The sequence below is a fragment of the Artemia franciscana genome, chromosome 14, assembly GCF_032884065.1.
Source record: "Artemia franciscana chromosome 14, ASM3288406v1, whole genome shotgun sequence".
In the NCBI taxonomy this organism is placed as follows: Eukaryota; Metazoa; Arthropoda; class Branchiopoda; order Anostraca; family Artemiidae; genus Artemia; species Artemia franciscana.
Genome location: NC_088876.1, coordinates 36848695 through 36863185, shown reverse-complemented (window position 1 = coordinate 36863185; position 14491 = coordinate 36848695). Strand labels below are relative to the sequence as shown.

At 37.0% G+C, this 14491-nt stretch overlaps 1 protein-coding gene across 1 annotated transcript in view; it reads left to right on the top strand.

The window, feature by feature from the left end:
- LOC136035663 (transcription elongation regulator 1-like) overlaps window positions 1-14491 on the top strand; it is a 119738-nt gene that overhangs the window by 50163 nt on the left and 55084 nt on the right. The window contains exons 14-15 of the mRNA XM_065717572.1: window positions 5673-5889; window positions 11051-11203. Of these exons, the coding sequence (XP_065573644.1) occupies window positions 5673-5889; window positions 11051-11203 (370 nt within the window). The remainder of the gene's footprint in view (window positions 1-5672; window positions 5890-11050; window positions 11204-14491) is intronic.

Genomic DNA, 14491 nt, shown 5'->3' with positions numbered 1-14491 from the left:
AGAAGACAAATCACAGCAAAAAGAAAAATATATTGGAAAGGCAGCTTAAGGAAATTAAAGCAGCCTAAATGTTTCGGCATGAAAAATGTGTGAACGCACCTCAAAACTACACTTTTCGTTTTGTTATTTATTTACGTGACTTGGCTTATTCTATAACTTGAATAACAAGATTGTAAAAATAGCTAATTTTTTTGGTTATATTTATTCTGTTATACTTGTTCTATTATACTTATTCTTTTTGTTTTTCTGCCGTTCTTTTGGATTAATGTTTTATGTCACTAAATCTGTTTTCATTTAATCAGCATTTGTTAGAGAAATCCATCTTAAGCGAATATTTAACTAACATAAATTAAGTAGCCAGTAAAACGTTATCTTTTATCAGGGACGTATCCAGGATTTTTTTTCCAGGGGGGGTACTAAGAAATTGGTTTATATTCACTATTTGTCATGTTTTTTAGAGTCTGACAGATTTCGGGGTAGGGTTCAAACAACCCTAAACCCCCTTAGATACGGCCTTGTCTGTTATTGAAATAAAATTAACAGGGGAATCTGGCGGGCCAAAGGAAAACCTGCAACATATATAGGAAATAGGTCCAGGAAAAGAGCTGCGAAATTCATTTGACTATTGGAAATTTCACAAGTTTGACCTCGGCGAGCAGATCGGTTTCTTAGCCATGAGCAAATGATTCTATATTCAATTTCGCAGTAGTATTTTATGATAAGAGAATTCATTCTTAGCGGAGTGACCACTCTCATCAAAGAGGAAGATTGCGTTGGCTGACTTTCCTAGACTATAAATGCGGCAACTGAAAGCACTTTGAACTGTCACCATTTCTCGGCACATTTTTTTTTCAAATACCATAAACTATAATACCATGCCCGCACAGTGGCAAGGGGAATACAGACTGCCTCTAATCCACATTTTCTCTAATATAGAACCCCGCCAAAAAAACTGCAAAAATTAGGTAAAATTCTATCCAGCTTTGGATCTTCCATCCAAAACTGGATAGAAATTTGCCTCTCCCTCTCAAAGGAAATTCTATGATCTCATCTTTAAGTTACTTCTGTTTTTCTTGTGTAATTTGATCACTTCATTATGTCTATTAAAGGAAAAGATTGGTTAATGTCTTGACTACCCTTACAAACCTAAAAAGTCCCTTTCAAGAGATCATAACTTTTATTATTAAGTGTTTTGATTAAGCCCTCCTCCATGGCTAATTAAAATTAAAATACGCCTTATTTAAACATTAGTTTCGTGATTAATTTTTTTTTAATATTTTGCTATTCGTTCAAAGTATTCTGCCTGCTGAATGAAAATCTTAGCGACTTTCTAGATAGCACTTTCTGTAAGCCCACTTTCTAGATAGCAGCACTGTAACTGATCAAAAGAGAAACTGTTGACTAGTTAAATCACGAATAGAGCTGATATTGTGTTAACAAAAAGTTGTTACAAAAAGAAAAACTGCACAAATAAGTAAAATCTATGAAAACTTGAATTCTTCAAACACACTGAAAGTAGCAGGGGGGGGGGAGATGGGCAAGGTATGCAAAACGGTCAATATAAGAAAATTATGTTTAAATAGAATACTTGAAACCTCAAAAGAATTCTGGATTTTTTCTAAAATATAAATATAAAATCTTAGGTCAGGTACCCACACAAACACACACTTGTTGTGTAGGTTTCACGAACGGTGAAACCTATGGTTTTTCAAGTCTTTGGTTAAATGGCACGGGTGAGCGGCGGGAGTAAGTATGACTCTTATTGCATCAATACTTGTTTGTTAGCTTTTAGAAAGGCACGTCCGCCTAGAATATCAGGTTTTTTTTTACCCAGAATTTAAAATTGACATAGGACCATTAGATTGCCTTGAATGAGAGATAAACAAGGCACCCTTGCCTTGTTGACCGATATTTAGTTATAGTACATAATATATAGGACCGGGCTGTGGTACGCGTCAGGCTTCTATGAATCGATTCTCATTATCGCTTGTTTTCTAACCGCAGACAATTTTAGCATTTTCTTTGTGTCATGACGTCACAACAGGTTCGACACAGTCACCCTGGGAGAAATACGAATTGTTTCTTAAAATTATGACCTATTTAGATCGTTCTGTGGCCAGAAATGTCAATTTGTCAGTTTTAAGAAAAAAAAACTATGTAGCCGATTTCTTGGCCGGGCACCGGCAGGCTACGTGATAGGTGTGTATATATTGACTCTCATTGTTACTTGTTAAGGCAGACAACGTGAGCCTCTTTTTGTTGTCATGGCTTCACCATAGGTTCGATATAACCACTATGGGACTTTCTTAAAGTCGTGACTTTTTTAGATCGTTTTAGAGACCAGAAATGTCAACATGCCAGTTAAGAAAAAAAGGTATCTAACCGATGTCGAAGCCGGGCCTCGGCACGGAATAGGATCGTATATATTGGTTCTCGTTGTAAATACCAACCTCCAAATGAGTCAGGCTGGTTTGCTACTCGTTCCTTGGGAAAATGGAAGGCTTCAAAACGTTGAAGGGTCCCAATGACTTGTAATGAACAGTTGCGTAGTTTATGGCATCTTTATAGATTTGTACTGGGTTTTGTGCCACATTTTATTGGCGTCGAAGATTGCAATGGCGTTGTTCTTCTAATGTAATATTTCTTTCTATTCAACCTTCATTTTTGGCTCGTTCTGATTTTTGCTGTCGCTTGTCTTCTAACAGCACAATTTTGTTTTTCACTCCATTTTTTACATGTTCTGATGCTCGCTTTTTCGTGATGGCTTGTAATTCTTACTGCCGCTTATCTTTTAACAACATATTTCCTTGTTCTTGCTGTGGTATACCATTTATCCTTGTATTTCTTTGTTAGTCACTTTTGTTTTTGAGTAGTTTTAATTCTTGCTGCTGGTTATCTTTCAATCGTATGTTTCTTTGTTGTTCAATTTTGTTTTTGAGTAGCTTAATTCTTTCTGCCGGTTATCTTTCAACCGTATGTTTCTATTTTCTTCACTTTTGTTTTTGACTCGTTGTAATTGTTGCTGACGGAAGTATTCTGACCATATATATTTGTTCTTCATTTTAGTTTATCGTCGTTGCTTGGCATTTTTCCAATACCCTTTATCTTAGTTATTGGGATTGGTCTTGTCACGTTTAATGGTCCAGGTTGTTCATTTGTCCTCTAGGCTTTATGGAAATACTTGAAAAATCTTTCTTAAATAGGCTAATTCCACTTGGTATATGTTCCTTTTGTAATGTTTCGTGCGTCATAGATGGAATTCCAGTATTTCGACTTCGTTACGTTTATTTTGTTGTAGGTGAATAAACACCAGTCTGTCGTATTTCTTTGTGTGCTGTAAGTGGATTTAAACCTAATAGACAGTAAAACTTCTTATAACATTTTCAGGTATTTCTCTAGTTTCAAATAGGAAGTTCGAATTTATGACGAGACGGCATATATATTTTTGCAGTTTACATAATTGCCTTTGAGATTCGGCACTCAGAACTAATATATTGGTATTTTATACTGAGCCATATTCCTTTTGTAATGTTTCATGTGTCATAGATGTAATCCCAATAATTCGATTTCGCTAAGTTCATTGTGTTGCGTTGAAAAGTGTAAGCTTACTGGTGTTTATTCTGTGGTATCTCTCTTTTTTATTTTATAAGTGGATTGAACCTAATAGGTTAAATCCACTTATCCACCTAAATCCAGGGCCATAATTAATTATAGAGAATACGTTTAAACGCAGAAATAAAGTTCTTAACGAAATTGGAAGATGAGATTGCAGGACCCCCCCCCCCCCTCCCTGTGATCGTGCATTTGCTTAGATTCAGTTTTCAACGAGTTCAACCAATTTTCGAGGAAAAGAGAGGACCATTACTTTTCCTATCAACATGACCATTGAACTACCCCTTGCAACACACGACCCGTCTATCTACTTCTGTTTTTGTCTGACTCTGATATCGTTCTGACATAAAAAGAACGTGAGTCTGTTCTGACAGATTTCTTTCGCCAAATCAGGCCAGCTTCCACCCTCGCAGATCCATAATAGCTAAATAATGTATCATTCGATAGCTCATGGAACAGTGCATCAAATCCATGGTAACATCATGTTACAGAACCTGACATTATTCTTTTGGTCTGATGTTCTCGAAATCAAATATTTTTTACTGTTTGGCACTTCGTACTCAAAATTGTTGGTATTGCTTTTGTACATCAGGCCGTATCCAGATGGTGGTGGGGGGGGGCTAGGGGGATTTGAACCCCCCGAAATGTTTATTTGACTCGTAAAAAAAACCAGCCAAAATGAACCTAAACAAATTTTGGATGTGTTTTTTAAAGTTTCCCTTTGGAAAGTCCTCCCCCCCTGAAAAGAATCCTGGATACGGCCCTGCTTGTACATGATCACTTACTTCTAAAAGAAACTTGAGAATTTTCAAAACTGAGTTAAATATTCCGAAATAGTTACTTTATCATTCCTGAAGGTTGCTAAACTTCACTTTACCTGACAGAAACAGTCAGGCAGAATCTTTTCAGAGCATGTGACTAATGGCTCGGTAGGCTGTTTAGAAGGCTGTTTCTGTATTCTCTCTTCGATCCTTTTTTTTGCAAGTAGGGATAATGGCGGAATATGTCATCGATTGCCCACACTGCAGACACAGCGGCCTCTCAGTAACGTCATCCAATCTGAAGCTAATGAGTTCAAGGGGGGGGGACTCAGTTTAGGCTTGTGGCTTTTCCTCGTTTGAGTGACTTGATCTCTAATTGGGTTTCTTTCTTGAGTTAGGGCACAAGTTCTTGGTCCAGGACGAGAAAACAAGTATTTCAGGATCGCCAACTACTGAAGGATTAATTTTGCCTTTGTAGTTTCATCTTTGAATCGCTGATCTCTTATCCGTCTTTGTATTCAATCGCCGATTTGTTTGACTTTTTTTTACTCAGCTCCGCTCCCCTGAGTTCTTTCTTGAACAATTACTCGTGCTCTCTATATTTCTTCCACATTTCGTATATAATGTCTTCTGGTTGCGCAATGACGAAATCGCATACATTTTTTTTTTAAACTGGTCCTATCAACATTTTTTAAGGAGTGGAAAATTTGAATAGAGGCCCTTGAAGGTTATGGACGCGTTGCTATCCATTACCTGAAGACTTGTTCTCTTTTCAAGGGCATTAAAATTTTATTATGCCTATACGCACCTGCCTAATAGGTGGCCGGACACAAATAAGATTACTTTTAAGAATTCTTTTTTTTCTGTGCCCCTAAAACAATTGCTCCTGTTGTAAGTGCTTTGCACTTTTTATTGTTAGCCGATTAACGTCGTTAAATAAAAAACTAGGAACGAGACTCAAAGTTGTTTGCTTTTTTTAGAAAAAGGAGAAAAATCTATTGTTCTTAAGAAAAAACCTCAATTGCCATATAAAGGAAGGCTGAGAAAAAAAGATGTGACAAAATATTTTACGTAGAGAATATTCGAGTATTTATTACTATAAATGCTATAATAACAAATATAGATAATAATATAATTGCATAAATAGAATATACTAGCAAATTCATCCTGTGATTTCTTTAAGAACTGGACTTCTGTGCTTAAACGTATTCTCTATAATTGAACCTGACCCCATGCTTGAGAAATTGCTAAATACGTTCACCGTTATATTTTTTTGACCTCAATTATTTTCTATTTTAGATGACATCCTCGAAGTGACTTATGTGAAGAAGCCTGAGCCTCAACCTCAGCCAACGATGCAAAATGCTATTGAAGCGGAGGTACGCGCTGCTCAACAAAGGGCTCAAATACCTCTGGAAATCAGAATGCAACAGTTCAAAGACATGCTCGTTGAAAAGGAGGTATCCGCTTTTTCGACATGGGAAAAGGAACTTCACAAGATTGTATTTGATCCAAGGTATGGCCCCACTTTACTTCTGCTTTTCTTCCACAGTCGTTCTGTGGATTTAGGGTAGATTGTATTTGATCCAAGGCATGGCCCCACTTTACTTCCGCTTTTCTTCTGCAGGGGTGTTCTGCGGACTTAGGATACATTGTATTTGATCTAAGGTATTGTCCCACTTTACTTCTGAAGTCAAACATTCACTAAATATCATTTTTCAGAATTAACAATGTTTTTTCAATTTGAGTTGAAGAAAAATGTTTGTATAGTTTTTCATTGGCAACTCTGGGGAGTAGGTCAATTTCAATAAGCAGATCAACACTTCAGTGACGTTAGCTTCATTATTCTGATGGCGGATCTAACTGAATCTATATATATAAAAATAAGTTGTCTGTGTGTGTGTGTGTCGAGTGACGTCATGTTTGTTTGTCGACTGACGTCATGTTTGTCAACTGATGAAATTACATACCGGGACACAAATGACGACCGGGACACAGGGGATATAAATGACGACCGGGAACCTCAAAGAGAAATTACAGACTGGGACACAAATCACGACCGGGACACAGGGAATATAAATGACGACCGGGACACAGGGACACAACTACAACGGGGACGCCGAGGGCACAGGCGGGATATATAAATGACGACCGGGACACAGGGAATATAAATGACGACCGGGACACTCAAAGAGAAATTACAAACTGGGACACCGGGACACAAATGACGACCGGGACACAGGGAATATAATTGACGACCGGGACACAGGGACACATCATTAGAATAATGAGGTATAGATCTGAATACGGATTGTTTCTCCCGTGGACAATTATATGTTGCATGTTCAAGAGTCAGTAAACCTGACAATCTATTTATATACAACATAATATATATATATATATATATATATATATATATATATATATATATATATATATATATATATATCATAGGTGGGACACAGGGACACAACTACAATGGCGTGTAACGACTTACGCGCGCGGGGGGCTTGGGGGGCGCGAAGCGCCCCACTAACTAGGTGTTGGGGTGGCGCAAAGCGCCACCCCAACAGCTAGTATTACAATAAAACAAAAGCAATCAGAAGCAATATGTATATGTCACGGTAAAGATCCCACGTTAGGAGGTCAATTTTAACAAGCAGATCAACGCTGCAATGATGTTAGCTTCCTTATTCTGATGGCGAAGCAACTTCACATTTCATATTAATGATCTTATGTTAAATCACGCAAAAATATCACATATATGTCGCGTTAAAGATCTCAAATAAGAAGGTCAATTTCAACAAGAAGATCAAAACTGCGATGACGTTAGCTTCATTATTCTGATGGCGAAGCAGCTTTACATGTCATGTTAAAGATCCTAAGTTGGATCCCCCAAAATGTTACGTTCTGTCACGTTAAAGATCTCACATTAGGAGGTTGATTTTAACAAGCAGATCAGCACTGCAGTGACGTTAACTTGATTGTTTTGATGGTGAAGTGGCTATATATATCAAGTTAAAGATGTCACATTAGGAGGTTGATTTTAACAAGCAGATCAACACTGCAATGATGTTAGCTTGATTATTTTGATGGTGAAGCGGCTGTATATATCACGTTAAAGATCTCACTTTAGGAGGTTGATTTTAACAACAGATCAGCACTGTAATGACGTTAGCTTGATTATTTTGATGGTGAAGCGGCTGTATATATCACGTTAAAGATCTCACATTAGGAGGTTGATTTTAACAAGCAGATCAACACTGCAATGATGTTAGCTTGATTATTTTGATGGTGAAGCAGCTGTATTCGTCACGTTAAAGACCTCACATTAGGAGATTTTTTTTAACAAATAGATCAACACTGCAATGACGTTAGCTTGATTATTTTGATGGTGAAGCAGCTGTATTCGTCACGTTAAAGATCTCACATTAGGAGGTTGTTTTTAACAAACAGATCAACACTGCAATAACGTTAGCTTGATTATTTTGATGGTGAAGCAGTTGTATTCGTCACGTTAAAGACCTCACGTTAGGAAATTTTTTTTAACAAACAGATCAACACTGCAATGACGTTAGCTTGATTATTTTGATGGTGAAGCAGCTGTATTCGTCACGTTAAAGATCTCACATTAGGAGGTTGTTTTTAACAAGCAGATCAGCACTGCAATGACGTTAGCTTGATTATTTTGATGGTGAAGCAGCTGTATTCATCACGTTAAAGATCTCACATTAGGAGGTTGTTTTTAACAAGCAGATCAGCACTGCGATGACGTTAGCTTGATTATTTTGATGGTGAAGCAGCTGTATTCCTCACGTTAAAGATCTCACATTAGGAGGTTGTTTTTAACAAGCAGATCAGCACTGCAATGACGTTAGCTTGATTATTTTGATGGTGAAGCAGCTGTATTCGTCACGTTAAAGATCTCACATTAGGAGGTTGTTTTTAACAACCAGATCAGCACTGCAATGACGTTAGCTTGATTATTTTGATGGTGAAGCAGCTGTATTCGTCACGTTAAAGATCTCACATTAGGAGGTTGTTTTTAACAAACAGATCAACACTGCAGTGACGTTAGCTTGATTATTTTGATGGTGAAGCAGCTGTATTCGTCACGTTAAAGATCTCACATTAGGAGATTGTTTTTAACAAGCAGATCAGCACTGCAATTATGTTAGCTTGATTATTTTGATGGTGAAGCGGCTGTATACATCACGTTAAAGATGTCACATTAGGAGGTTGATTTTAGCAAACAGATCAGCACTGCAATGACGTTAGCTTGATAATTTTGATGGTGAAGCAGCTGTATTCATCACATTAAAGATCTCACATTAGGAGATTGTTTTAACAAACAAATCAGCACTGCAATGACGTTAGCTTGATTATTTTGATGGTGAAGCAGCTGTATTCGTCACGTTAAAGATCTCACATTAGGAGGTTCATTTTAACAAACAGATCAGCACTGCAATGACGTTAGCTTGATTATTTTGATGGTGAAGCGGCTGTATACATCACGTTAAAGATGTCACATTAGGAGGTTGATTTTAACAAACAGACCAGCACTACAATGACGTTAGCTTGATTATTTTGATGGTGAAGCAGCTGTATTCGTCATGTTAAAGATCTCACATTAGGAGATTTTTTTAACAAACAGATCAGCACTACAATGACGTTAGCTTGATTATTTTGATGGTGAAGCAGCTGTATTCATCACGTTAAAGATCTCACATTAGGAGGTTGTTTTTAACAAGCAGATCAGCACTGCGATGACGTTAGCTTGATTATTTTGATGGTGAAGCAGCTGTATTCCTCACGTTAAAGATCTCACATTAGGAGGTTGTTTTTAACAAGCAGATCAGCACTGCAATGACGTTAGCTTGATTATTTTGATGGTGAAGCGGCTGTATACATCACGTTAAAGATGTCACATTAGGAGGTTGATTTTAACAAACAGACCAGCACTGCAATGACGTTAGCTTGATTATTTTGATGGTGAAGCAGCTGTATTCGTCATGTTAAAGATCTCACATTAGGAGATTTTTTTAACAAACAGATCAGCACTGCAATGACGTTAGCTTGATCATTTTGATGGTGAAGCAGCTGTATTCGTCACGTTAAAGATCTCACATTAGGAGGTTGATTTTAACAAACAGATCAACACTGCAATGACGTTAGCTTGATTATTTTGATGGTGAAGCGGCTGTATACATCAAGGTTAAAGATCTCACATTAGGAGGTTGTTTTTAACAAGCAGATCAGCACTGCAATGACGTTAGCTTGATTATTTTGATGGTGAAGCAGCTGTATTTGTCACGTTAAAGATGTCACATTAGGAGGTTGATTTTAACAAACAGATCAACACTGCAATGACGTTAGCTTGATTATTTTGATGGTGAAGCAGCTGTATTCGTCACGTTAAAGATCTCACATTAGGAGGTTGTTTTTAACAAGCAGATCAGCACTGCAATGATGTTAGCTTGATTATTTTGATGGTGAAACAGCTGCATACATCACGTTAAAAACCTTACGTTAGAAGAGGGAAGCTAATAAATTTACTTAAAGATAAATAATCGTTGACGCTATTTTGTAGGGTTTTTCTTGTCTGTGATTGAGGTTTTTTGCATACTGCACGTGACTCCAAAAGATCATTATGCGTTGAAGCACTGCTCATTAAAACAGAAACAAAGGATAAAAAAAGCTGGCTATATACGAAAAATAGAAACGTTTTGAAATACTTTTTAAAACCGCGAAACGACATAAGAGGTTGCTTAAAACGTAAAACGTTGAAACAATAGAGGAGATTGCTTAAAATGTATGCTTTCAATTGCTGGACAAATGTTGAGCTTCACGATCAAAAATGAGTTTATTCCACGCTAGTTATCGATATAGGAGTTAGTAGAGCGAAGGTATTGGATTTACTTGAAAAAAAAATCATCTTTGAAACTAATTTGACGGACTTTCAAAAAGCTAGTGTTCGATTTTCTTTCAGAAGAGTTTAATTTATAGCCTTAAAATGAAAATTTAAAATCTAATAGTAACTCATAAACTTTCATATATTATTATTGTTGATAAATTTGTGTGTTTCATCATTATTATTATTCGGTATTATGCAGATGGAGTTGTTGGCTGGGAGTTGGTCTGTGCTGGTCAGGTTCATATTATTTTGAAGATGAGGTGCAAATTTGTGGTGTATTTTAGTTACTATAATTATGTTTTGGGATTATGAAAATGGAGCTTTTTGTTGGGGGGGGGGGCTATTCTAGTCAGATTCATATAATCTTGAAGATGAATGTATTACAGTTTGGTTTCTTGCGTCACGTGGTCTTAGTGTTATTAGTGAATTATAGACTAGTGATTATTTTACAATTTTCTTTCTCCTTTCTTCCCTATTTTCCTGGTCATGGAGCCTTTCGGGAGATTTTTGTGCTTTTTATAATTTATTGTTGAGTAGATGAACTTTGAAATCTAGGTAGAAGGCCACTAAAAACGGTTAAGCAACCAGTCAACTAGTCCACCATTCAACTTTCTTCTTTACCTTGTTCAGTTCTGTATGGATTAGATATTTATTATCCATATTAAAATTTGATTTAATTACCATTTCTGGTAATTATGTACCAGAATAATACTTCTGGTAAATAATCTGGTAAACCATTTCTAATACCATTTCTGCAAATTAGGTATCTGTTACTAACATCTAAGGAAAGGAAAACAGTTTTCGAGAAATTTGTGAAGGAGAGAGCAGAAGAAGAGAGGAAGGAGAAGAAGAACCGTTTGAAGGAGAAAAGAGAGGACTTCAGAGCTCTTCTTGAAGAGGCCGGCCTTACTGGAAGGTAAATAATTGTATTTTGTTAATGTAAATATATTTTACGGTAGCAAAAAGACAACGTCACAAAAATCGGATTTTTTTTTCTCTTTTTTTGCAATCTAGAGTGAAAAATCTTAGACAATTTAAGGAAAATAGTTTCGAACCAAAGGTAATTGATACAATAATAAGGTCATATCTCTGTTTCGGACAAAAACAGATTTACTAAGATTGAGAAAAAAAACTTTTGCTAGTACCAATTTTTAATTATCTTGTAAGTTACCCTTACTCTTTGGACCGAACCAGACCAACATGTACCTTGTACCTCTCAGCTAAACATTTTCTGACTGCCCTTTTCTGAAAAGAAACATTTTCTTTTTAAGGTGTCACAGTAAATGCTTGACTGATGATAACTAATTTTAGGCAACTAAAAGTTTGATGTTAACATTGTTTACACAGAAGCGGTAAATTTTCAAAAGCTCCAGTGTGTGCATTTTATTATGGTATATGCTTCTTGAATGTAATGAAATTTTAGTCAAATTATGATCGTTTAAATTTAAAATAATGGTTTTATCTGACGGTAGCTGGTTGGTTTGGTTTCCTCCAGTGCTTTACAGTTTGGAATGCATCACCGTGAAAGGACGAAAAAAGCCTTTTTCCCCCTTTTGTAGACCAGGGTAAATGGAGGGGTCATTTACTCCATCAACAACAGCCCTTTTCAGATAAATATTTAAATTGGTGCTAAACGTATCTGTCATTCTCTCCAGAACCTATAAAACAGTGTGGGTGAAAAGTTACAATGCATTCATAGTTAACGAGATAGGGTTTTAGCTAATGTTATTAAATCTGAGGGTTTTTTAAAAATAGCCAGAGCTTACTCCGAGAACACTTAATACGAGTTGGATATACATGACAAAGGCTGGCTGATTAGCTTACACTAAATGGATTAAAAAAGCATAAGTTAGGTGACTACAGAACAAAATCTCCCCTTCTCCCAGCCCGTCTCTTTCTCTTTTCCTCTTGTTTATTTCCTTTTTTTCTGCCATGCCCTAGAACAGTGAATTAGATCACCATTTCTCAATCTTTGGAGTATCGTGCACGATACACGAGTTGGAGTCTCCACTCCAGTCGATACTCCGGAGTATTGACGAGTTGGATATAGACGATTATGGTTTGCTTATTAGCTTACATTAAACGAATTAAAGAAGCATAAGTTAGTTGATTACAGAACAAAACCTTCCCTCCTCCCATCCCCACCTTCTCTTTCTCTTTTCCGTTTCTCAATCTCTGGAGTATCAGTACATGATACTCCACTCGTCTTCACGAGCTGGAGTCTTCACTCCACTTATACTCCAGAGTATTGACTAGGTGGAAATATATGAAACAGTTACACTGAATGAATTGAAAAAGCATAAGTTAGCTGACCACAGAACAAAATCTCCCCTCTTCCCAACCTCTTTCTCCTTTCCTCCCTATCTACCTTTATTTTTTCCTCCCATGCCCTAGATTAGTGCCTTAGATCACCAATTCTCAATCTTTTGAGTATCGTACACGATACTCCAGTCGTCTCCTCGAGTTGAAGTTTCCATTCCACTCGGCACTCCGGAGTATCGACGAGTTGGATGTATATGATAAAGGTTGGCTGATTAGTTAACACTAAGTAAATTAAAAAAAAAAACACACAAGGTAGCTGACCACAGAACAAAGTCTCCCCTCTTCCCAACCCCGTCTCTTTCTCTTTTCCTCTCTATCTCCGTTTATTTTTTCGCCCATGCCCTAAAATAGTGCCTTAGATCACCGTTTCCCAATTTTTGGAGTATCGCACTCGTCCCAAAGAGTTGTATGTATATGATAAAGGTTGGCTGATTAGTTAACACTAAGTAAATTAAAAAAAAATCACACAAGGTAGCTGACCACAGAACAAAGTCTCCCCTCTTCCCAACCCCGTCTCTTTCTCTTTTCCTCTCTATCTCCGTTTATTTTTTCCGCCCATGCCCTAGAATAGTGCCTTAGATCACCGTTTCCCAATTTTTGGAGTATCGCACTCGTCCCAAAGGGTTGTATGTATATGATAAAGGTTGGCTGATTAGTTAACACTAAGTAAATTTTAAAAAAAATTACACAAGGTAGCTGACCACAGAACAAAGTCTCCCCTCTTCCCAACCCCGTCTCTTTCTCTTTTCCTCTCTATCTCCGTTTATTTTTTTCGCCCATCCCCCAAAATAGTGCCTTAGATCACCGTTTCCCAATTTTTGGAGTATCGCACTCGTCCCTAAGAGTTGTATGTATATGATAAAGGTTGGCTGATTAGTTAACACTAAGTAAATTTAAAAAAAATCACACAAGGTAGCTGACCACAGAACAAAGTCTCCCCTCTTCCCTACCCCGTCTCTTTCTCTTTTCCTCTCTTTCTCCGTTTATTTTTCCCTCCCATACCCTAGAATAGTGCCTTATATCATGATCTCTCAATCTTTGGAATATCGTGCACGATACTCCACGAGTTGGAGTCTCTGCTCCACTCGATACTCTAGAGTATTGACGAGTTTGATGTACTACAGAACTACAAATGTATACAGGTGTAACTACAGATGTACTACAGATCACTACAGAACAAAATCTCCGGTAAAATTCTAGTTAATTGACTTCTTGCTATCTCGGATAGGGTTTAGGTTAGGAAAATGAAACTTTCAGAGATGAATCTACAGGCTAAAGTATGTCCCGGGAACGTATTTTAAAGTGCTCACCTCCAGTCTTTCTCCCTCTAGAGGGCCCTGAAATTTGCCTACATGACAGGTCTATACCTATTGAAATTTTGACAAAACAACATTTTACCTTAATTCTCAGTTACTAGTTGCTTTTACTCTGCCTTTAGTTCTGAAAATGCAATTCCTGTTATTTGAGTAGAATTTTGAGTCATATCAATGTTATTTTCAAAATTTAGGAAATGTATTTGCATATGTTTACAACCTTATAAAATGGAATTGAGCAAAGTTATGAAGCTGAAAACAATTTTGTTGTACTTCAATTAAGCAGAAGATCTATTTTGCAAGGTTTCACTTTTATAACACACATATTTTTAAAGGTCATCAAAGGTCAGGGCCCTCTAGAGGGAGAAGGAGTGGAGATAGTTGCTTCAAAATACCTTCCTGGGGCATACTTTAGTCTATAGATTCATCCCTGAAAGTTTCATTTTCCTAACCTAAACCCTTTCTGAGATAGCAAGAAGTCAAATAACTAGAATTTTATCAAATATCCCTTCGTCCAACCCCGTCTCTTTCTCTTTTCCTCTCTATCTCCGTTTACTTTTTCCTCTCGT